At 43.3% G+C, this 24,849-nt stretch overlaps 1 protein-coding gene across 3 annotated transcripts in view; it reads right to left on the bottom strand.

Annotated features, from left to right (window-relative positions):
* Positions 1–24,849, bottom strand: part of LOC142590555 (protein kinase C, brain isozyme-like) — a 224,818-nt gene that overhangs the window by 21,046 nt on the left and 178,923 nt on the right. The window contains exons 9-11 of one of the 3 annotated variants that reach the window (XM_075702759.1): positions 24,338–24,526; positions 22,405–22,545; positions 1,933–7,326 (exon numbers count right to left, since the gene is read on the bottom strand). In XM_075702759.1, coding sequence (XP_075558874.1) covers positions 7,168–7,326; positions 22,405–22,545; positions 24,338–24,526 — 489 coding nt within the window. In that variant the 3' untranslated portion in view covers positions 1,933–7,167. Of the gene's footprint in view, positions 1–1,932; positions 7,327–22,404; positions 22,546–24,337; positions 24,527–24,849 lie in introns of those variants that run through there. The other 2 variants (XM_075702760.1, XR_012830180.1) reach the window with 2 other exon arrangements.

Raw genomic sequence — 24,849 nt, 5'->3', positions numbered from 1 at the left:
AAAAATTTGTATTTTCGCCTGCAGTATTCTTTAAACTCTAAAGTTGGCAGGTTTGTATAAGTGCATCCTGATCTCGAAACAATATAGCCAGCGCACTGTGTCTTCCTTTTTCTTGGCACTAAAAATTTCATAAGCCAAAGCCATCTGCCGGAGACGTTTCCCGCGCGTGCTTTCACGTGCCTCCATACATGTTTCCACGGTGGCGCGCAGAAAGAGAGGCTCCAATATGCCCAAGCCTAACTAAAGCGCGTATTGTAAAAGACCACACAGAAGAGCTAACACACCACACGAGCGCGGACTCGTCCAACTTGCTATGCAGTTCGTAAGGCCAACCTCTCCTGCAGCGCGGATCGGTGTCTTCATTGCACGGCAGCAACATAAGGAGCCTTCAGGGCCCGCTTGAGCATACGAGGGCTCCTTACGGTAACAACGCTTGAAACGACAGCTTGTGTTGCCGAGTTTAACCAGGGAGCACACAGAGCTAATACTGCCGTGACAAAAGTGCTGGGGTAAAGCGTCGGTATAGCGACATAATCGTTAACGTGCAGTCCTTCCTTTCGACGAAAACACTAACGCCACACTAAAAAAGATTCAAACGCATCCCAAGATGCCACTACAAGCATTGAATTCAATTTTAGGGTATTACGTGCCGAAAACACGACTCTATTTTGAGGCACGTCGTAGTGGGGAACTCTGCATTATCACGATTGATTATGGGGCACGCCGCAGTGGGGCACCCCGGATTAATTTTGGCCACCAGCGTATCTTTAACGTGCCCCTGATGCACGGGACACGTGGGTTTTTGCATTTCGCCCTTCATTGAAATGCGGCCACCACGGCCGCATGTGGCCCGCGACCTCATGCTTAGCAGAGCAGCATCATATTAGCCACCGCTAAGTAACCGCGGAGGTGGTTACTTGGCGGGCTAATATATACTTATCAGGCTACTAATATACTAAAAAGTGTCCTAATCGCAAGAACTTGAGACCTCAGGAAAATGCGGACACTTGCCACTGGTCATATCAACAGCTCATTTGCTGTGCACACACCAGCGCGATCCCACATACCAGCATGGCGCCGGACGATAGACAGCGCTGTGATCACAAGATGATGGTACCCTCACCCCCCCCCCCCCCCCATAAAACGATTTATACTTCTGCTACAGATGTACTGGTTGACGACCCTGTCCTTTATAGAAGGTTTCACTAGCACAATAACAGCAGCGAGAGCAGCCCCAAGGAACTTCCGGTCCCGGGCCTCATCAGTCTGCTGTGCCGGAACACAAAGAGTGTTTTTAAGTTCTCCCACTGTGCACAAAGTCTATATTTAAGTTTTGTGATAAAACACATGAGCATTACACATCAATATTAATACATAAGATTTCTCGTATAACATTGCGGTAATGTTCACTTGTAAAATTGTCGTTATGTACAGAGGAAAAGTGTTGAAAATCTATGTGCTTAGGTTTTAACCCACTGCTTCCACTCGATATAGTGGCCAATCCTTTTCTTGCTTGCTAGATTTATCGGGCTACATCGGTGAGCAAAACCAGAAGTAGTCCAGGGCCTATGTTTGTAAACAGTGAAAGGGTCTAGGAATTACACAATGGAACAGCAAACCTTACCTAAATATCCTAAAGGCAACAAGTATGCGCCTTCAAGCGCATTATTCTTTTGTCAAAAAGAACAGCTTTCAGATGCTTTCAGCTATTTGCTTACACTGACAATTCTTGTCACTTTTTTAGTGTCTTTTCACCACTGTGTGACCTATGAATAGAAATACTCGGTATTTGTGCTGTCCTTGGTCTTCCTGCATCCTGTGTTTCATAACCCTGCCCTCCCGCAAACCATGAAACTTACTTAGCTCTCTGTCGTTCCACCCTTACCTGCCTGCGTGAAACCAAGATGGCAAAAAAGGAAGCAAACAGAATCATTGAACGCAACAAAACTGTATATATTTCAACTGGTAAAACAATCACGTAAACACAAACACAGCAACAATCATCTTAGCAAGTTGTGGAAAGTGTCGCACAGACGCATGCCTGCACACTTCATAATGACTGCTTCGATGCCCGCGTAACAGTACGCCAACATGCTAACAGTTTACTTGAGCGTTGATGACGTCAAAACTTGAGCGGCACTAATCTTCAGTCTGGTCCTGGCAGTACTCAATGTTGATTAGTTCACAGAGAAAGCTTTAAATAGCTTTTCCCGCAAGCCTGCTTTCTCGTTCGCACAAAAATTCGCACACAGGCAGCATTTGATGGCCTGTTTCTGTTATAAGTCACGTTTGGTGGCAGTACTTCTGCGTTTCGTTCGCTATCGACCAAAGCTGCATGCCTAGATAGTGGTAACGTTAAGCTAAAAAGGAAAGAAGAACAGAAACCTGAGTTAAATGCTTAGTTAAATTATAGTCACTAATATTAATAAATGTTAATGAAACGGTGGCGCCATCTATCACTTGCAAGACCAAATCACTATGAATTTGGTCGTACATGCGGAACAAGTTCCAAGTCGTAAGGATAGATGGCGTCATCACGTTCGTTTATATTAAAAATCTTTGACCCGCAAACACTACAGACGATACATACTACATGTCAGTGACAACATAAGAATGCAGCGAAGAACACATATACTGACATCTAATTGGAAGATAAGTTGTTTGGCTGCACCAGGAAATGCAGCTACATCACAGTGTAGTATTAAACGAGACACGCCATCAAACCATACCTCTGAGCGAAATTTTTGCGCCGATCCTCTAGCCCTTAGATAACTGAAAGTGCTTTGAAGCTCTTCCCTTGAACAACAACATTTGGTACAAAATCTCTGAGGTATATACCGCTATTAAAATGAATGGCGGCAGTTCCTCTCATCATGCACGCAAGAGAACAGAAAATGAGCTCTGCCATCCCGCGATTCTTAAAGCGCATGCACGTCAGCATAAGTTAAAATGCAAACAATTCTGTAGCTATATTCTTGATGTGTTCTTCCATCTCCATGGGTTCACCTGCATTTTTAAAAGTGTGATTCATAACCCAAATTGTGCACTTTAGACTACTTTGTGTTTATGAAGCGACTGCAGATAAATTACTAGTCGCACTTGCACGTAATTACGAGCAACAGACATTCTCGTCAGTTACTTCTCGTTTGTGTTTTAATTTATGCTGACAGTACAATGAATTCGCTGGTGGAATCAATAAGGGGAAGAACAGCAGACAAATGCATATGATGGAATGAGCGACAAGAAGACTTCAACGAAGGAACGAATATCTTCTCTAGGAGTGCAATTGGGGAAAAAAATTGTGCCCTTGATTCTGAATAGTACATATATCTGACTGGGAAGTAATAGGCATTCCCAGCCGAAAGCCCACTGGGGGCTTGGGCAGAGTATTGTGTAGAGAACAACAACAAAAATAAACACAGATCTAGATTCATGCCAACTCCACCACCTGCATAAACTTTCAAGGCTCAGCAGGGTTCCGGGAGTAGTATGCTGGGGAATTAGGCTGAAGGTTTCTGGAAAATGCTATCACCAGGCAAGCTCCCAAATCCAAGTGGCTGCATTTCAGCTGCACCACCAATGGCCCACTAGACTCCTATAACCCATGCACAGAATATACAAGTTTTTGTGACCAGAATTAAAGATGAAGGATTCAAAATAAAACTATCATTCTGACCAGGCTTCATACAAGTGCCGGACATTAGAATTAGAGTGACAATAGGCAATACAGTAAATTAAGAATATCATGATCATACCCGAAGAAAGCTCGGAGACAATCACTCTTGCGGTTGGTTTATACAACAGTGTGCAAGGTTAGGAATGTTATAAACTTTTTGTTCTTTTTGTAAAAAAATATTTTTTATTTGCTTAAACAGAGATTACTGTAACGTTGAAAGGATGGCATGTTCGTCAATGCTCAATTCTAGATATTAAAGACAAGTTGGGCTATACAAAACGCAACTTTGACAGTGCTTTTCGTAGTCTATGATACAACAATCTAGATCATATTAATGACAATTATCTCAGAATCTGACGTCAAGATTATGGTTAAGTCACTTCTGTATAGTTCTGAATGCATCTTACACTTACCTCTGTGACGATTACTTTATGTAATCACTCCAGAGTTCAAAAAAAATTGAAAGTAACATGCATTAAAGCGGAGACATTTCACTAACTTTTTAACAATTTATTTTAAGGAACATGCTGAAGTTGCAGAACTGAAGTCCACTACTACCCAAATTTAGTACCATCTTATGCTAGGTACTGCCTACGACACCAGTTCCAAGAAATACACACTGAATATGTGCCGGGAAAATCCATTGCTATTCCAGTTAATTAAATCTATTGCACTGCATTTCTCCTGTTAAAAACATAACATGTGGAATGAGAAAGCATTTCACTGTAAATATTGAGCACTCATTTTCTGAAACTAGGGCAAGGCACAGAGATTCTAGAAAAACTGAATTATTGCTCTAGTTGGTGCGGGTTCACCTTGCAAGAAAATAAGGCACAGAAGATGAGACATTGGACTAGGTACCGCATGTGCCTATAGTTTAATGTTAATCTTTATGGTTACATTACTTTTATGTATCGACTTCTTTCATGCCATTTCTTTCAAGTTCCAACAAAAAGTTACGGTTCGAGTACTTGCCGACTTTAATTCTGCAATTCTGCAAAAGTTAATTAGAAAAATGTTGTGAATATTCAGATTGACCATATTTGCAGAAATTCTCATGTTCGTTGCTCCTATGAAGCTTGGCCAGTACAAATTATTCTGTCGACAATTTCATATTTTTCGTGACCTGAGACAGCCGTCTGAGGACGCACTGCTGCTTTCATCATGCCAATTGTTTGAACGCTGCTTATTAGGCTTCCGTCGACTAATTCATGCAGTGGGAACTAATAACATACGCATGATACACAACAAAAGCATTCCAATCTGGCTTCTGACTATACCCAGTAACAAGTGAACACATGTCTTGCAGCTCAATGCACCACACATAGATCAGTATAACTACATTCCAATGAACTACAGTCGATAGCTCACAGGGCTACACTACTAAAAACAATGGATACATTTTGTAAAGTTACAGCAGCCCACAGTGAAAATGCAGCAGCTGTAAAGAGGTGACTGTAGCCTACCAAGACAGTGCACATTCATTATGCAAATCATCGCAGTGACGTCCCATACTGATACAAAACTGCCCTTAATATATGGATTGATAGACATCTTTTAAAACCAAAGTGTGTGAATATAATTCAGTGAAATACGAATAAGTTTCAAACCGTATGCAAGCTTCAAACAATTATTTCCATCTGTTGGTAAAGATTGTTGCAATCACAAATAAGAAGACATCCCATATTAACAAAGCTGTGAACACAGGACAGGTGCTTCATTCAAGGAGTGCTCCGATACTACTGATGAAGCAGCTGCCTTTTACGGGCAAGCTTCAACAGTATTTCTGAGTGATCACTTTTGGGAATACAATCACTCTCGCAAATATCATATGACTGGGCAGATTGATCCTTTTTTGCACTATGCCAAGCTTCCTATCTTCGCGCAGCGTCAAGAACAGTGAGCCATATTCTTCAACACATATGGTGCCGAGTCTTGCGAAAATGAACACTTGAGAATACTGATCCTGGACACCGCTGCACAGGCACTCTTAAACTCAGTCACCTGTAGAAATTTACGATGGCACATATTTGTAGAAGGAATTCGCCAAAGGAAACAACACCAGCAACATTGCTAATACAACGGTGTTCACTGTAGTAGCTTCTCACGAGTACATGGGTTTTTTTACAGCTCTCACTGGCCAATGTTAATGCCGTTTGCAGCCAAAATAAGCCTTTGCTGCTATCCACGTGTAAGAGGCCTGAGAAATACTATTCCAGTGGCTGACCATTTAGCACCGTCTTAATGCGCTGTTATCACACGAGTACAATGTTTTTGGCAATGGTACATAGCACAGAATGCTGTTACAACTCTTGCTGTTGGCCACAATGTACACTTGAATAAGGTGATATAAGGCAGCCAAGCAATGAAGGGTTGTCTCGGCACTTCTGGCCCTGTCCATCATTGCAGCTTTGGCAGCAAGTATCCCACGGCAGACAAAGCAATTGAGCAAATCAATAAATACTTGTTAAAGTGTGATTCAGACCAATCGTTATTGCAACTGTACACCTGCTAACCCTCCATGTGAACAGTGTTTGATTACATTTTGCCTCCAGGTTGCCTCTTTCCTGCCGAAAGCAAAGATGGACAAGTCATCTGACATTAGCAGCACAATATGAAAACAAGTCCAACATTACTTTCTATTCCAAATAAGCCTCTAGCACAACACTCAGTAAAATCTATGTGTACAGCTATATACATTAATCTCTTGAACTCACATTACTGACACCACAATATCATCATTTCACTTTTGGCAATTAAGGGTGTATGTAGTGAAACACCGAGACAACAGTTTTGCCGAATGTGCTCATGCTCTTTGTGAAGCGCCAACAATGACATTGAACTTTGTCATCCTTACTCTAGCTGCTGGGAAAGCTAATTGGCTCACAGCACACAACATGTATGGTGCGACCAAAACGATCCAAACTAAAAAGAAGGTAGACACCTCTCCTACCTAGTCACTGAACTGCACAGTGAAATTCAGTGACTTAGGCAGGTCCAGCTATTTCTAGTTTGCCTCCAGTATTTCTGCAAGAGCTCTGAATGGTGCTGAAACATGATGTCCGTGACATTGTGATGTCATGTGCAAGCCACCTACCTCTGGTCATTCAGCTCGCCCTTTACATGTTTCCAAAACCACCCTCCTGTGGCACACAGTCCGCATATTCTGTCTGTAAACTTGAATGCTTTGCTGACTCCCGCACCCAAGTCAGACCCCACAACACCACGGTTTATTCCGTTTCCTGTGACGGTTAATCAAGTGCAAAATTCCCAGCCAGGTTTTAGTTTGGCAGCATGGTGCATGCCAGTGCAGGCCACAGTAACACCAGCAGCAAAAAAAAAAAAAAAACGGAAAACAAAACTAAATAGCAAAAAAGAACAAATACTGCTGCGAAAGCAGCAAGTGCCGCCGTCAGCCAGCGGTGCAGGAAAAAAAAAAAGGATTAAACCCAGAGGGCGCAGGTAGCACGTGTGCGAGGAGGTAAACAAGGTTAGAAGCTGCAGGCACCGCAGAATCGACTGTTGACGAAGGTAAAGCCCTGAAACTCGTTTCCAGTCAGGCTGCGCATGACGAGTGGGTCACCGGGGCTCAAGCACAGCTTGGCCTGGGTGAACGCCGGATCAAAGTTCTCGCCGGACCGGGGGTTCTTCTGCAAGGGGGTTGAGGGTACAGGAAGAAACGTAGGAGGCAGGGGGAGGGGAGGCAGGCAAAAATGTGAAACCAAAAAAGGAAACAAACCATAGTAGAAAGCTGCTGCAGCCAGAAACATAAGCGCAAGCCATACACTAGATGCAAGCTGGAGTGTAGTCAAGCCACTATACTGACAGGCACGCGAACGCCTCGCATTTGCCTCGGGTCACTGCACGACACAAGAAAAAGCACAGATCCCAACATCACTTCACTGTACCGAACGTCACCACATACCGAACGTCACCACATACCGGACTGCGACTGTCAACAGTCTCTCTTACCAACTGTTGTGCCACTCAGGCATGCATGCAAAAATTAAAATTAAATTTTGGTGTGTTACATGTCATGCATGTAGATGCTCTTACTAAACCACTAGGCCAATCAGGCTCAAATTCTGCCCAGCAGAGATTTACTGTTATGAGCTTAGCACAAGATATGGACCTCCTTCGTTTCCGATGTGTCATCCTACGTGGCGCAACATTCGGCATGTAACAACGGCATACCCACCAGCAGTCACTTCACCATGCTTCACTTTACCACTGTGACATGCAATGCAGTGACCACTACCTAAAAGCACTCCTAGTGCCCAACCTAGTCAGTGTACTGGTCAACCCTGCAGTAACAACATTCTAAGCCATCCTAGGGAAAGGTGTGTGGATCTTGAAGGGGTTCTGAAACATGTTTAACCAATCACAGAATGGCTTCACTATTAATATTAACCCTTTAAGCGTTTTGGACAAGCTCAACTCGTTCATGGCAATATGGCCCTTTTTAAAGCGATTTGCATGAATGGAGCATGTCCGCTTTTTCTTCTACATTGATGGCTGCACAGTGTCACTACTGGAAAGCCAGGTTTATTGCACACTTTGTGCTTTACTAGACAAATGGCAGCACTTTTTCAGCACTTAAAGGCCGTGGTTATTCAGCGTTCATGTTCTACTACATAGATGGCAGCTCTTTGTCAGCACTCAGAGACCGCATTTTAGACACAGCGGTCTATTTTCTTTAAAAGGCCTATTAAAAAAAGCCTGTCTAAAAAAGACTATTTTCGGTCTGCCCTAGGAAGATTTTCAAGAAATATCGGTACCTCACGTCTGATTACGGGTCTAGCCCGATTCTAATATGTGCCTTTTTCATGAAAAAATTGGACTGGAAACTTCATTCGCATCCTTGGCCACAAAACACAGCTGTATTTTGGCGAAGCTGATTTGTATGAAACTGGCCACCCCTGTGCAGCTCATTAGACCAGTGCCCATTTTTCCTGCTAAAAAATCTGGTCCGTGTTAGAAATCTAACGCGCACCCGATTTCCACTTTGTTTAGGAGCTTTACTGTCATTTCTCCGTTACTTTTATACTTTGGACACACAGAAAGCAGGCACTCATTCAATTTGGGGGCCTGTTAGAATTGGACAACTGCTGCAAATGAATCCACAGCGTGTTCTGACATTTTTTCTGGACCTTGTTTAATTCGGCCAAATGGGTAATTCGATCGATTTAGTCCTGCCCTATGATAAAAGGCACTTCATGTCAATTTCCAGTTGTTTAGCTTAGCTCATCAGCTAGAAAACAACCAAGGGAAAGAAGAAGAAAACAAGGAAAGGCCTTGACGCTACTTTCCACAATACCCTTTATCTCTTTACGAGCAGAATTATAAGAGATATTGCCAGAAAGATTATTTGCCAAGCATTTTTAGGTGTGCATTGGTCTCTTACTGAAGCTAATTATTACATATAGTGCCATCATCAGAGTTCTCTGGTGAGTGTGGAAACTACAAATACTCGGCAGAATGCAACAAAAAAAAATGAAATACAATCTGTCATAACTTTCCGCCCTGTTTAAGTCCTGCCACAATATGTGAGCAGTGATACCTGTTTAGTACAGGGTTTGAGTATTGTTAAATGTGCACGTGCACCACAGAGCAACCTGCGATAGCAACTGCAACGAAGCACTAGGAACAATAATATGCATTTAACAGGATGCACAAGACGCAAAAGCACACAATTCCAAACACAAATTGCACTGAGGATTTGCAGCAAGTGTACGCTATCAAGTAGCTTAAAGGTTTGGAAACCTCACATACGTGCTCCTCGAATGTGGCCTGGGTCAGCAGCATTTTCGGGAAAGGCATTTTGAGGGGAAGTTATGACATATCGACCAAGAAAATCGCTGCAGTTTGAGATGACAACGCATGTCAAGCTGGTAAGGTCTGAGTGATCCTAGACACACTTTGTCTCAAGTTGTGTGGGTGTAAATTTTAGTGACTTCAGATCACACATTTTCCTGGTTAGTAAGTTTTCTCTTGAGTTTCTTTTCCAAAACGCATAAGTGAGGTTTTGCTCTGTTCAATATCTACTAAACAATATACAACAGCAGTTTACAGGAAGAGTGCTTTTTCTGTCATGTGTATGTCTTTACACAAAGTCTCATTATCAAGGTACAGAAATACTACTAAAACGAAATTGGCACAAGACAATTGCTCACGATAGCTGTGTTTACGAGCAAGCCTTAGTGGCACTTAGACTGAGCTGAATTATTCGCATGTATGTTTCTATACAGGCTGGAGTGTAAATCTCACATAGGTCTCTATGTAGGAGCCATAGCGCCTTAAAGCTATAGATTATGTGACACGAGGGCTGTAAATAATAAAATGCGATGCTATCTATAGCTTCAGCTGTATAATGCTGCTAGAACTGTAGAATTGAGTCTAATGACATCATATGTAGATTCTCACGGGTGCAAAGAAACAGCTAATTTGGCCATTGTGATGAAAATTGCGTGAAATGTGCTGTGTTTGAGGGAGGTACTACCTTTTTAATCTACTTCTCAATTAAGGCGCTAGAATCTGGATAATGTACGAGTCAATGTGACAGTGCTATACAGTTGCCGACCGATTTTCTGGACTCCAAAAATTCGGAGATGCTCGATTATTCAGTCTGCTTCGCAGCACCACCATTCTCCCCATAGACCATAATGTATGACAACTGCCGAAAGTTTGTACACCTTGAAACCTCTCGTCTGATTTTTCAGACACTCCTTGAGCCAACTCGATCGAGAGCACCATGCACCGACACTGACCAGTGCATGGCTCGACCAAGGCATTGGCTCGACTTGCTGATTACCATTTTTGTTTTTAACGGAGCATCCTTGCTGCCCCACGAAGTGGCGCAACTGCAAATGCCCGCTCATCTACATCGTTTCTGCCTGGTTTGATAGAGTGGTCACAGCAGTTCCGGTCTCAGCTTAGTAAGCCATGTCAAGACAATCCAGCAGCTGATTTGTTTCTTTTTTCATGCACGACGCTGCGAGCCGGCCACGTTTTTCGTTTGTGTGACTGGTGTCGGCATGACGGCATGGTGGTGTTTGCTTTCTGTGCTGTGTCGGGGTTTCAGTGATCCAACACAGAATACGGAAACACCGCACCAAGTGTCTAATGGTGCCGACAGTGCCCGCGCAGACTGCGCTGGGGAATGCTGGCAAGCGGGTGCCGAAAGGCCTAGGGTTTGTCGCCTCCCAATATGCTCCCTACCAACACCGAAAATGTTCTGCCGAGACCTGCGCAGTGGTTGCATTGCGATTCCGGACACTGTCTCATTTGACAGTTTCACAGGTGCTGTACTGACATGCGCAGAAATTGACGATGGTGAGATCATTCGTCAGGTTTCTGCTACACCACCGGACAATGACTCCGAGTCGGAAGCTGACACACTATGTCCTACGCTGCCATTGTATGCGGAGCGTGTACAAGCAGTGACTGCGCTTTCAGCTGCCTATAGTGACTGTACGACCCTCTCCAAGATTCAGGCTTATCTGATTGCGTGTAAACGGAACAGCGTGCAACGGCGCAATCACTATTTCTTCAAGCCTACTGCCGAGCTCGAATAAGTAGGTAGAAATAAAGGATTTTTTTTTTGCTTAATCTGCTTTCTCGGACACCTGTTTATTTGGACATGTCCACAGTCCCCGTGAGGTCCGAATAAAGGGTCGGCGACTGTACCATGCCTCACTGCAAAGCACCTATAGTCCATTTCACATTCCCACATAAATAGAAAGGGGGAAAGCCACCAACAAGTGTACAGACAGATGAAAGATATTCTGTTCAGCCAGAATCCTACTTCCTTCCTAACTGCAAACAACAAGCCAAGTACCAAACCTCACAAAGTCACCTCCTTTCGCATGTACTGGCACAAGCTTTGGCTGCAATCTTTACCAGGAAACTGCTGCCTATCTTTTTTTCAGGGAAAGAAGTTAACTTTATCAGGTATGTTTAAACCATTCAAAAGCTTAAGTTAAGCATATCTCTCTTCACAACGATGACTGCCAGCTCAATGGCTCTTGGGATGTAGTGTGCTATATAATCTACCACACTGTGATTGAGAGACAGCGGCAGACACAAAACCACTTAGCAGCCAGGTCAAGTGAAATTTAGTAGAGAGGACTTAAAAGTTGCATTTGTTACATGTATGAGCGCACAGTGTTTTGGACAGCCTAGGGCACACCTGACTGCACCATAGAAATAACGCAACTAGGCAACCTAACCTGGTACATGTTTTGGGAGCAAACAGAGCTAAAGGCGGGGCACAGAACAAGAGAACACAGGACACTACACTGGCTACTAAGTGGAAGGTTTATTGCATGGAAAGTGGTCTACAAATATTAAAAGGGTGAAGAAAAATGAAGAAAATCGGACAGATGGCATTTCTCTATCGCTAAGCCCAACGTAAGGAAATCTAACACACAACGGCCTGCTACGATGAATAGTAAATGCCCTCAAATTTCCTGTGTCTGTTGCTTGTGATAAGCCTTCACGTTGCACATGCTTTGAAACACTGGCTTACACCTGCTCTTGGCAAATGATCACAGTGGGCTGTCATGTATCAGAGCCAAGAGAAATCACTTACCTTAGCGATTACTGCAGTATGTGCCTTGAACTTTGAGTGATTAAAATTTTTACTCAGTTTTCTTCGCCTTAAATTTCCTAGGGTTTACTGCCCACCTTCAAGCAGTAAACATTCCAGTTGGTAGTCAGCACAGAATCCTGTGTCTACTTGTTCTGTGTCATGTTTTTAGTACTTTTTTGCTCCCGAAACCCCTATGGAAGAACAGCTTAGCCACTGAAGCAAGCTGAAACTAGTTTGAAAGGATATGCAAGTATTTGAAGCTTAGAACACAAATTGAATACTTCTGTGTCAAATCTAAGTATAATGGATTCAAGAAGCAAGCTCATATATATATAAATATATATATATATATATAGTCATATCATGAGAAGCCAACAAACACTGACACCAAGGACAACATAGGGGAAATTACTTGCGCTTAATAAATGGAATGAAGAAACGATAAATTAATGGAAATTAAAGTGGATGAAAAAACAACTTGCCGCAGGTGGGAACCGAACCCACAACCTTCGCATTTCGCGTGCGATGCTCTACCAATGCTCTGCCTTCAGGTAGCATATGTGGGTTTATTGACCAGTTGCCTTCACCCAAAAAGATCACGTTCTTGTGATGCCTGCCGCAACAAGGACGTTCCACATCCGCCGCCAAGGTCTGCGAGTGGTGGCGCTGGCTAACACTCCCGGGGTTTACTAGTACACATAAGTACCCAAGAAAGTGGATGGGAAACAGCGCCGCGGTAGCTCAATTGGTAGAGTATCGCACGTCAAATGCAAAGGTTGTGGGTTCGGTTCCCACCTGCGGCAAGTTGTTTTTTCATCCACTTTAATTTCCATTAATTTATCGTTTCTTCATTCCATTTATTAGGCACACGTAATTTCCCCTATGTTGTCCTTGGTGTCAGTGTGTGTTGGCTTCTCATGATACGACTAATAAAAATCGGGCCCCTCGGTTAATCCCCTTTCTTCTCGTTTATTTATATATATATATATACATATATATATATATATATATACATATATATATATATATATATATATACATATATATATATATATACATATATATATATATATATATACATATATATATATATATATACATATATATATATATATATACATATATATATATAATGCCCTACTGCGGGAGGAATATATGGGGTTACATGACTATTGGAGCCCTCCTGCCTTGTAGAAGAACCCATAGAAATGACCCACTATCCCACTGAAATGGTTCAGCGTTTTGACTAAGGCAGTGCTGAAATACAAGACCCATGTTGCCCTTTGTTTCTGCACTGCCTTTTCATAACTGAATTCAATCAAACTAATAATTGGGCCTAGTTGGCAGGCCATCTTGAGTTAACAGAGTAAAAAAGAAAAAGAACTGGGTGCAGAATGAAGAGCCGGCAAGAGTGCTGCACTGACCACCTGCCAATCTCTCAGCGCTCTCATACGTCTCTTCTCAAATCCCACTCTTATTGCACATTAAACATATGGCTACAATGGAGCCTTATAGCCGTATCTTTTTCTGGGCCCGCCTGACGTTTTCTTGCTGGGCTACGAGCGCCAGAGAGGTTGCATACAGCTCCAAACAAGTTCTCGTGCCCATGCATTTGCTGCGTGCACTGTTACCAGGTGCAGACAGAACATGCAACACAGAACAACAACGTGCGATGCGATGGACAGCCACAGGCATGGTCCCACAGGATAATGGCACCGACCGGATGACACATTTCCTTGTGGTAGCACCTTATGTCGAGTTGTGAGGGCAGAGGCCTACACGTTTGCAGTAGGAGGTATGTACCTATGTGGCCCCAGTGGTCAGGTACATTGTCAACAAAAACCGCAACATTTGTCAAATTCCTGTAAACCTCAAGGAGCTACGAAATTATGCATGCGGCTAAATAGCAAGACGCTGAAGACACGCTACACTGTCCTTCTCAACACCCGTCCAGACAGCCTGAAACAGACGTGACCAACAGCGTGTGTGAACAAGGGAAGCATCAGGTTCAATTCCTGCTCTGACAAATTGTGCTTGTCGAAACAGTGGCTCCAGTTCGACATCACTTGTTTGACCACTGTTGGCCACATCAAGAGCCCATGTTCGTGTGAACCCTTTGCCTTGTATGAAACAGTTTGCTGCAAGGCTTGGCCTGTACAGAGCTATGTTACGATGATCGTCGACACAAAGCGAATGCCATACAGGAAGTACAGAAGCCAAATGATTACTCCATTTTCTGTGAACAACACCATGACAGACATCTTTGCCAACATGCATTCTTTTATTTCATAATTAGTGCACAAGAGGATGGCAGCATGGGCACTGCTAAGAGTGTGCAAATATTCAAAACTTTCGAATAAGGAATGAAATAATGTCCTATTCAACTTGGTCCAATTTGGTCTTCGAATTGGATTAGTCACTATTCGTAAACACAAATATTTTTTTAACAGTTTTCAAATATTTTAGAACACCAACTGTGTACAATTGAACATTGAATTGAACACTGGAGCAAAAGTATGATAAATTTCGTCCTCGTGGGCATAGTATAGGACGTGCGTAATAGAGCAGGCTTTGTAGTGCTGGGAGCCAGACTTTACCAGTTACAATTATACAGCAGTCATATGCACATGAACAAACTGTTCATTTGTTCATAGTGTTCCATTTGTGCCTTTGTGCTGTTAATACAAAACACTCTATAACATGCAATGTAATGACACAGACTAGCTAACATAACTAATGTACTAGAAGTGAGTAACATTTAAAAAAATTAATTGAGAAACCGGCTGTTGCTTATTAGTAAACTATTAAGTACCGTATTTACTCGCATATAATGAATGCACTCGCGTAATGAACGCAGCGCTCACTTTTCCGGTCAAAAAGCGAGCTTTCTTTTTTTTCCCTTGCATAATGATCGCATCCTGAACTTGCTGTCGTGAAATAGGAGACACACGGTATGAGTCGGCGTCCGATATGGCGTTCGGCGGGTGCGATTGTGTCCGATGCGTGTTCGGACACCGAATCTGATCATGTCTCATATTTATTGCGATATAGCAATTATAAGGGCGCTCCGGGCGGATTTTTGCCGTGGTCATCGCCGCCGTCGCCGAGCGCCACGTGGTGTAGGTATGAGTGAAAGCATGCGAGGGAAGCCGATGATCGTGGCTCAATCTCACCCGCCGTCTTTCGTCATGCGAAAGGTTCCGGGGAGAGGGGGAGGGATGGCGGCGTTGTACTGTGGCCGCAACTGTGTACTGCACGACAGCGCCCGAGGGGTGCCGACGATCACGGATCTACCTCCAGCGTACAACGGAGGCAAGTGGAAAGGAGGAAACACGCCGTCTTCCGTCACGCGCATGGCGAGCAGGGGCCGCGGCGTTTTACTCCGGCAGCCAGCAACTGCACATTGTGCGGCCGCGACGCGCCCTATCTTCAAAGCGATCTGCGACGGGGGCCGAGCTGATGGCGGCTCATACCTTTGTGCGTGCTGTGTTCTCAATGCTCAGTTTGTGTCGAAGCAAATGTTTGCAAGTTTACACGACCGATAAAACTAGTATCCTTACTTCGTGTAGCTGTCTACACATACGCATTTGCTATCGCAATCAATGGTCCTCATTTCGGGTGAAACTGACTTTTTTAGAGGGGGCCGCGAAAAAAAGTCACTGGGAATGTTACTCCACACAATGAACGCACACCCCAACTTTGCGCATATTATTCGGGAAAAAAAGTGCGTTCATTATGCAAGTAAATACGGTATTCCATTCGACTCACTTCTGGCTGTACTATGTGACTCGCATTCGATTCAACCACAAAAATTACTAGTATTCGCACACCCTTAGGCACTGCACCCTTCGCGTGGTGCTGCACAGGAAGACAAGGACATGGAAGAAACTGGAAGACCTCTCTGCACAAACTTCCCAAGGTGGAAGGCTGGTGATAATCTCTGGCAGGACTACACAGCGCTCGCAGGTGCGGACAGACATGGGCCCAGCTGTGCATCGGCTGCCATTGTGGTAGCCATGCAAAGCGGGCCCGAACATCAAGCTTTAAGAGAATTCGTTACTGCAATAGTTTATAAGCTTCCGCAAAAGTAATGCAAGCATTTGTTAAAGAGAGAGTAAACAGCCACACTAATATTGTCTCAGTATTCTTTCAAGGCTGTGAATTATAGATTGCCAAGTTAATTATCACTTGAAAAAATCGTGCCCAAATTTAAAATTTTGTCCCTTAATTTCTTAAAATGTCACAGAACTGGCCAATTCGTCAGTGGATTCTGCAAATTTCAATGTGTTATCTCATACGTGGGTCATTTTGGCACATGAAAAGCTCTTGAAACACGTAAGATTGGGTCTTTGACTCCTAGGAAATATATAGTCAATTTTCACTACTAAACAACCCACTAGACCTGAGCAGATGCTGTGGAAATAAGCAAACTTTCACGGCGCGCTGGTGCGGGAACTCCGACGTAGTGACGCTACTCACCTTTTATGTTTTCGCGGCATTTCTGGCTTTACCCGTTCTCTTACCGCAGTAAACGTAGCCGTACAGCTAGAGCAACAGCATAATTTACCACTGCAACATTATATGGTATTCTGCTTAAGCACACACGTCTACACACAGTCCCATGGTAACTGGTCTCTTGAAGTGGCCTGCACTGGCTTCACCAATTGCCTGGTAACTAAACAAGGTTCTTTTCACCTCAACTTATTGTGGGGCTGCAAACCAAATGCAAGAAAACACACTTCTTCGCTGGAAAGGCGTCTGGTCACAGCACGACACAGCACAATGTGAAGGAGACTGCTCTGAAGACAGACTCTGGCAAGTTGAATTCTCCCGTAGCTGGACAACTAGTTCCGCTACCTGTTGCCTCGCATCAATTCAGAGCAAGTATACTTAGCAGAGCTCTGTATAAGACAGGGCAACACTCGTAGGATCCCTTCTACATTCATCACAAAAGGTTGTGTATACTGTACACAAAAGAACAGAAGAGTACAGCAAAACCACTACAAGGGACTTTGCCTAAACAAAGATTTCCGTTAAAGTTGTTTCAAATACCCCGTTAGCAATACACAGTTTCTTATGCAAAAAAAATTTAATCTGTAAACGAAGGCACAATTATGTAACTTTCAGTATCCAGATTTATTACGACTACTGGGTCTTACTATTCAACAACGCCATCTCTTACACTGTCATGCTTTCCAAAGCCTTGAATTACTATAGGGTCAATTTGAAAATAGTATCTTCTTGAAAGCATGAGTGCAGAAAAATAAAACATTTTCTTTCAGGTAAGTGCTGAAGCGACTAATATCTGCCTAGAATTCTTTGAAGTTGTAAAATGTTTAATAAGTGCTTCAGGTCTCACATGAATACCGTACACATGCTTTGGTTCTTCACAGAAGGCTGTTATGCATTTAATCTACCTAATTTTACATTAAAATTAACTTGATTTTTGGTTCCCATTAAGTTTCTTAAAGAGAACTTTTAGTTTATTTATTACAGGTGGGCAAATATACAAACTTTTGAATAGAGATCAAATATTAAATGCTTACATGGTGGGAAAAGCGCAACTTTAACAAATACGGACAGAAGAAAAGACAAGGACAAGGACACCATGAATCTGAACAAATTCACCCAACTTTCTGCCTTGCTACAGTAAACATTTACGAAAATGAACTGTTCAATATTTTCAAACGTTCAACACTAACCAAATATTTTGCAACAACCAACTGTTAAAGTCTGCTTACTGTGCTCAGTCTGCTAAACTAAGTATCACAAGTTACCAGAAATGAAACAGTGGCAAAAGTTTGCTACAAAAGTGACAAAATCGATGCAGAAATAAAATAGGTAATGCAATCCTTGTTTCTGGTTTCGTGGTGGAAGCCTGCATGACAGTCTCGTATTTTTGCTTGTAGTTTGTCATTTAGTGTTCTTGTCAGTCTAGCCATGCAGCAGTTTAAGTTTTATTATTATTTTTTTATGCTACGAGGAGTGATGTTTTGCTGCAACATGTCCTTTCACATGTGGCTATGGCACACGAGTCCTTCAGCTGCTTTTTTCTTTTCCCCACAACTTGCGATCCTTTTGCGGCAATCGTTTATTTGGCATTTTTGGAATGCTAGTCATGCAGCAGCCATTTATTCTTGGGAGGCTTGTTTGCAACCAGGCTCTATTGTTGAATGGAAATTCAAGGCTGTTTTTTAATGACAATGAGTGATTGCGTTTAAAAATGATCCCAATTGTCACTGATAACTTTCTTTCTTTCTTTCACTAGTCAGTACTGGTGCGGTACCTAATTATACTAATTATTCCTGCTGTAAAAATATGCATCTGCATTTGACTAGTCAATATTCGATACTATTAATATTTGAAAAATGTATATTAACCCCCATTTCTATCATTAATAAAAATTATGATTAGAACTTGAACGACTTGCAATAACATGGGGCATCTGCTGAATTGTCTAAAGGACAAACATTTACAAGAAATTTACATCAAAAATTCTTAGAAATATATACAGGTGTGTCATGAACACACAATATGTCACTCCAAATGTTGCTATTTGTAGCATCCACCCTTCACCCTTGCTACGAGTAGAAAAATGCAGAGTATGTCGAAAGCAGATTTATGACAAGCGTCTGCAGAATATCACAGATATGTTAGGATACAGGAGGGTGAGGTAAAATGTTTGAGTCATGCTAAGCCACAATAAGCCCACGAAAGCATGTTGAAGAATGAATTGCTAACAGCACTGTTTGACCCCAAATTACCACAGAGCTCATAGACAAGAGAGGATCACAGGTTGCAGTGGTGTACACCTTCAAGCAATGCCACATCCACGGACAGCAATTCTAGTTTGCTCATTGACATGTCAGGCAGAGCTGATCATCTTTACACATGCTAGTGAATGTACTATTGTGCTCCCCAGTATGAACTGCACCACTAAATCGAATGGCAAAGCGGTCGCACATTGTAGCTCATACTGAGAGCAAAAGTACACAGAATGTCTTGAGGTTAATGCTTGGAGAAGTGCTGGAATTTGTTATGTCCAACATCATTATGATACCAAGCTCAGATGAGCTCTGTGCCATAGTGATGGCCACATATGAGCATGTGACTGATTGTACTATTGAGATCTGCTCATGACCACTGGCACTATCAGCAAGAGTATGAGCCCTGCAGAAATCGGGCACTCATGTTCGAAATACATTTGCATCGTGAAGGGCATGGGTCTTAGTTCTCACATGTGATGTCTTAGTCTCATGGTGGTGTGGGCAAACACCAATAACAACAATCCTAGGCCCAATCACCGGCATTTGCCCATGCCCACCCCAGGATCGAGCCAGTACACACGAAAACCGTGAGTCATGTACCTTGACAATAAGGACATAGCCTAGACAGAGGGTTTCAGTTTTCAGAGCTTAGACTCGCAATCACCAGCATGGTTACTGGTTATAGACAGATGGCGCAGATGGTACTGCCACTGACAAACTCGCATGTTGCAATCAACAGATCTGTACGTACTATGGGAACCTCAATGGAAACAGAATAGCATTTCACATTGTGAAGCATGTGGAATCAAGAGGAATAAAAACTATTGATAGTTTTCACTGATAAGCACGAATACAAGCTGTAAGCCTTATCCCCACATGGAAAGCCATGAGCCACAAGCTGCCGAAGGCAGAATAGTAAGCACATATTTCCTTCCCAAGAAAGGCAGCAACACAGCCCTGTACCCTCAACAATCTACTTTAACATGTTAGGAGATGATGATGCATGAGGTTGCAATGACCTTGCCCAAAACTAGTAGTTCAGTTCACTGTTGAAGGTTAAAGGTCCACTGAAAGCAAGCACTAAGTCTGGCTAAAGAAAAACATTAGCACCCTTAACGTCTCTCAGCATCTGTTTTTCAGTCGGAAATGTGTTAACCTTTCAGAAAATCTCAAAGACCTCCCAGAGCTGTACCGCATGCTTCGTCAGTACAGCACAGGAATCCTACACTATGCAGTGGCTTATCACGCTCTTACAGAAACGTGAAACAGGACCAATTTGTTTCACATTCGCATCGCTTTCTCGATCACAAAAGCTTTATTCGAGATGCTGCATACTTGGGTTGGTTTCTGCATAGCAAATGGAAGGAAACGGAACTGAAACAGAATGAGACCAAGGACGACAAGACATCCCGTCGTTGCTGCTGTCATCCCACTCAAACACTGTTCTTTTCCAAGAGCGCCACCTCAATGTAAAGCAAACACCAAGTATAAACATTTCGAAGCACTAAGCTAGACCAGTTTTGCGTGACATAATGCGCACCTATAAAGCACCTTTAACTTAGCTGGGGCTCCAACCACATATGGTTGTACCGTTTAGAGCGTGCATGCAGATTCAATCTTGGACAACGATCAGCTGAGCTGAAACAGCAGAAGAACCAAAAGCTGGGCGCATTGTTAATTGTTCGTGGCAAAACAGTAGCGCACACAAAGAACAAAGGACACAGGTAGTTTACAAATAAGCACTTGTCTAAAAAGCTTGTTCATAACCTACCTGCATCCTGTGTTCTTTGTGTGCGCTACAGTTTTACTATGCGCTGAAGCGGAATGAGAGCGCGTCCAGCTCAGCAGTAACAGCTTGGAGGACAACTCCAAAGAATGCTGACACCACCGTCCCCACGGTGCCTTGTAAACGAATTGCCATGCAGACGAGTGCTCCCGGGTGCCCGATACGCACAAATATGCAATGTGCTTTCCCCTTCACTCCCCATTTGGGGTGTGAACACGCAGTGATGACATCGAGACGGCAACATCAAGCTGCAGCAGCACAGAGGCTCCCTTGCGTCGGAGGGCCTCTGCGAGCAGCTATGCAGCCCCATTCATGGTTCTTCACACACATATTTATATTGACAGGATGACCAGTGCCACATAGATAAAAGCAGAGTTAAGAAAATTTGGGGATTGTCGAGTTCGCCGAGTCGCAGGCGAAATGCTTCAGTCATGTCTCCTACTTTTCTGTAGTTGTTGGAATTCAAGCTTTTTTTGTTTAAAAAAAGATTGTAATGATTATTATTCTTTCATTCTTAAGTCCACTTTTATTGTAAGTTTCATTATTCCAGTCTTAGGCCTAATTGCCAATCTGCCTAGACAAGAGCATTCGTTCAGATATGCAATTTTCATCCGAAAATAGCAGAGCAACCCAGAAGCTGTTGCCATTGCTTAGCCAGGCTAACGTTGAAATCAAAGATCACAAATTCTTTCTTTATCAACTTTTGTCTATGCTTTTTCAGATATTTAGCCACCTACCGAACCAATTCCGAAAGATGTACCAAATGTATTTTTGCCATAAGAAACTAGACTGAAAAGATTTGTTGTTGAAGGCGTTCCGCTTATTTATAGCTGCTTTAGCACAGCTCATGCTGCTTATCTGGGCCTGTTTTGAGAACATCTTTCACTTGTTTCCCTAAATTCATCTTGTCACTCTGGCTACCACAGTGTTTCTGCTCACAGTGGAGTGTTTCACAGGTTTACGAGTGGCTAAGTTTGACACAGCTTCTGACAGAGCTTGCACGTAGAGTGAACCAAACAAGTCGTATGTCTGCACGAACAAGCTAGTTGCCCAGCAGGTTCCAGTGGGCATAACCAAGGCGTGCTCTAGGCAGATGTGATTGAGGCTGTACTTTCAAGGGTGGTACAAGCATGGTGCATGTCACATGTAAGGGACCTAGTCAAAATTTCAGCCCTTCTTTATCATATATGTGTAATACAAGTCACTTTATTCTTAAAGACTTCATCGGTGACATAAGAAAATGTGAACGTTAGTTAGCTGTTGTGCCTAACAGTGACATGTGCCAGACGACAAAGATGCAAGCCTTGCCCACAGTCTTCTCGGGGTGCTGTGGGTGGTGTAATACGGAGACACATTGGGTGACTGGTGCTTTTGCCTGGGCGGTATTCTTAACTGATCCCTTTCAGTGAACACCGATTGGCAAGCCAGGGAGCAGAATGCTCATCACTCCAGCAAGGCATTGCACTGGATGCCACATCGAGCAAAACTTAATGCATCCCCAAAAGCGATCGATTGAGAATACAGGCCAAGCTGCTCTGTGTTGGAAAAGAATGGCTGAGACGGGCAGATGCGAGGCAGTACTCACAATGCGGGGCTTGAATGGTGGCTGCACCTCGCGGTTCTCGATCTTGTCCCAGTCGATGCGACGGAAAAATGGGTGTGTCCGCACATCCTCCTCACCCGATGAGCCGCAGCCCAGACGCCGTGCTGGGTTCTTGGTCAGAAACTGTGCAGCAGGCAGACCGAAGCAAGGCGAGGTGAGTGGCTAATGAACAAGAGACGTCTCAGTGCATTTTAATTTTATGCACCGGTTATTTCTAATCTTATCACATCTATTTTCTAGTTTTATATTACCACCTTTAGGCTCCTGTGTATTTTTTTTTCATATTTTAGTAGAATAGGCAATGTTATATGATATGTTCTGTTTGCTTCACTGATCACTGAGGTAGATCACTGAGGATCACTGAGGCGCTTTGAGAAGAGCTGCTCAGCCAAACGAAAGTGCAGTCGTGATTCCACGTGGCCTGAATGCACAGGCAGCAACCACAACCTCATGCAGTGCCTGAACAAACTGGAGCAGGCATTATGCACACCCAGCACCCCCAGCTGACTGCCTTTTTTGCACCTCACTAAAGATTTGCTTCATTGAAAATCTTGCACATATACAAGTGTCACATGGCCAAAAGGACTTCTTGATGGGAAAGTTCGTGCTTAGATTTCCTAGGTATACTTGATTGTGGTGCAAAATCCATTGCGTGAAAAGGGGACAGAAAAAGAGACAGTGAAGCACCAGGTGCCAAGGTGGTACTTCCCTGTGTTCTTTTTTTCCCCGAAATATATTTCTCACCACAATCAAGGATAGCTAGGAAAGCGCATGGCCACTTTCGATCGCAATCGAGCCCAATCTGGATCGACATTCTTGACCGTAATTGGCTGCCTGTCACAGATTGCGCAAAGGAGCCAATCGTGACCAAGAAATTTGATCCCAAACTGGCTCGATCAAAAATGTGCCTTACAACATGTGTATTAGACTTTTACAGAGTTGTGCTATGTCAGCTCTACTTTCCTAGCTTTTAAGGGTAGTCACTTTAATCGAATTACTGCGTCATGTATAGGATTTTTTTCGCTGTCCCGTTCACTTCATTACAACACGAGTTTACTGCAGCTTTAAAAGCTCGCCAGTACAATTACTAGGCGTCTCAGTGCTCATACTGTGACAGAAGATGGCGGGTGCGTGCGAGTATAATTAAGAAACACATTTTATGTCCCGTGACAGTGGCCCCTTTTCACTCTTGGTATGCTTTCAACAAAATACACTGCGTATGCTTGACTGCATAACACCACTGTACAGCAGCAAGTTTCACTTTTTGGAACCATACTATGCAACGCTTTAGGCACTTGTAGGGCTTTCTGTGCTTCAATGCCATCAGTGAGGCTGACGAAGGTGGAGTCGGTGCCATTGCCAATAGTGGTGAATCCTTTAAATGGAGAACACAGCACCAAAGAACACTGTGCTTGATAGTGAGCATCCAAGCAGCTAGGTTTGACAGCACAAACCGACTACTACGGTTGCCAGCAGATTGGCACAGGAGAGCGCTGGTCTGAGCCTGCAAGATAATCAAAATGGCTGTGGTCGTAGCTCCCTTTAATGCCGCACCAGACCTGCAGTCACGGCAAAAATTCCAACAAGGATAACCCTTCCGACAGCGAAGGGTTGCAGGGTCCAAAATTTCAGCCACCCTAACAAATTGGCTCTGTGACGTACATGGTGGTGGCGCAAAAGCGTCCGAATTAACAGGCATGTTAAAAAAAATCAGCCGTCCAAAAAATTAGTTGCTGACCGTACATTAATATTGTGTTTGGGAGAACACGTCAGAAAATTGTGTTCTTCCAGACCTAAAAGAAATATTTAATAATAATAAGAACAAGAAGAATAAAGGAAGAAAGAAACTAAGGAAGGATGAAGCAAAACAAAAACACTAATTGGCAGGTTAGAACTTCAAAAAATGGGTCCAAACCCCTTTGCAGGCCTCCTTGGCTTCCTTGGAGAGCGCCTTGGGGTAAGAGACGTTGTGGTCCGTGATGGAGGCGAACAGTTCTTCTTCGTCCTCACCATCAAAGGGTGGCTGCCCGACCAACATCTCGTACAGGAGCACCCCGTATGCCCACCAGTCCACCGACTTCCCGTATGGCTGGTACAGGATGATCTGTGTGCGAATACATATGCAAGTAAGGCTTAGCCTGCGCATTACAACCACATGGTCAAGATAAGCTAGCTGAGCAGATAGATGGCACGCAAAATCCAAACATGACATTGTCTATTTCAAGGTGATGGTCCCAGGAGGACATTCATCAGAGCACACAATGAATCTTCAAGAACCCCGTTTTATTTGGTGCAATGAAAAAGTTCATGCTCTGAAATGCTTGGAACTTGAAACTTGCAAATGAACAGGGGAGCAATGAAAATTGACAAAAACCAGACAAATTAAAGCTTATCACTGTTCAGAACTTTCACATTCACCATCATTTA

Source organism: Dermacentor variabilis, chromosome 8 (assembly GCF_050947875.1).
Source record: "Dermacentor variabilis isolate Ectoservices chromosome 8, ASM5094787v1, whole genome shotgun sequence".
NCBI lineage: Eukaryota > Metazoa > Arthropoda > Arachnida > Ixodida > Ixodidae > Dermacentor > Dermacentor variabilis.
Note: the sequence above shows the minus strand (reverse complement) of the source record. Positions and strands in the feature narration are given on the sequence as shown.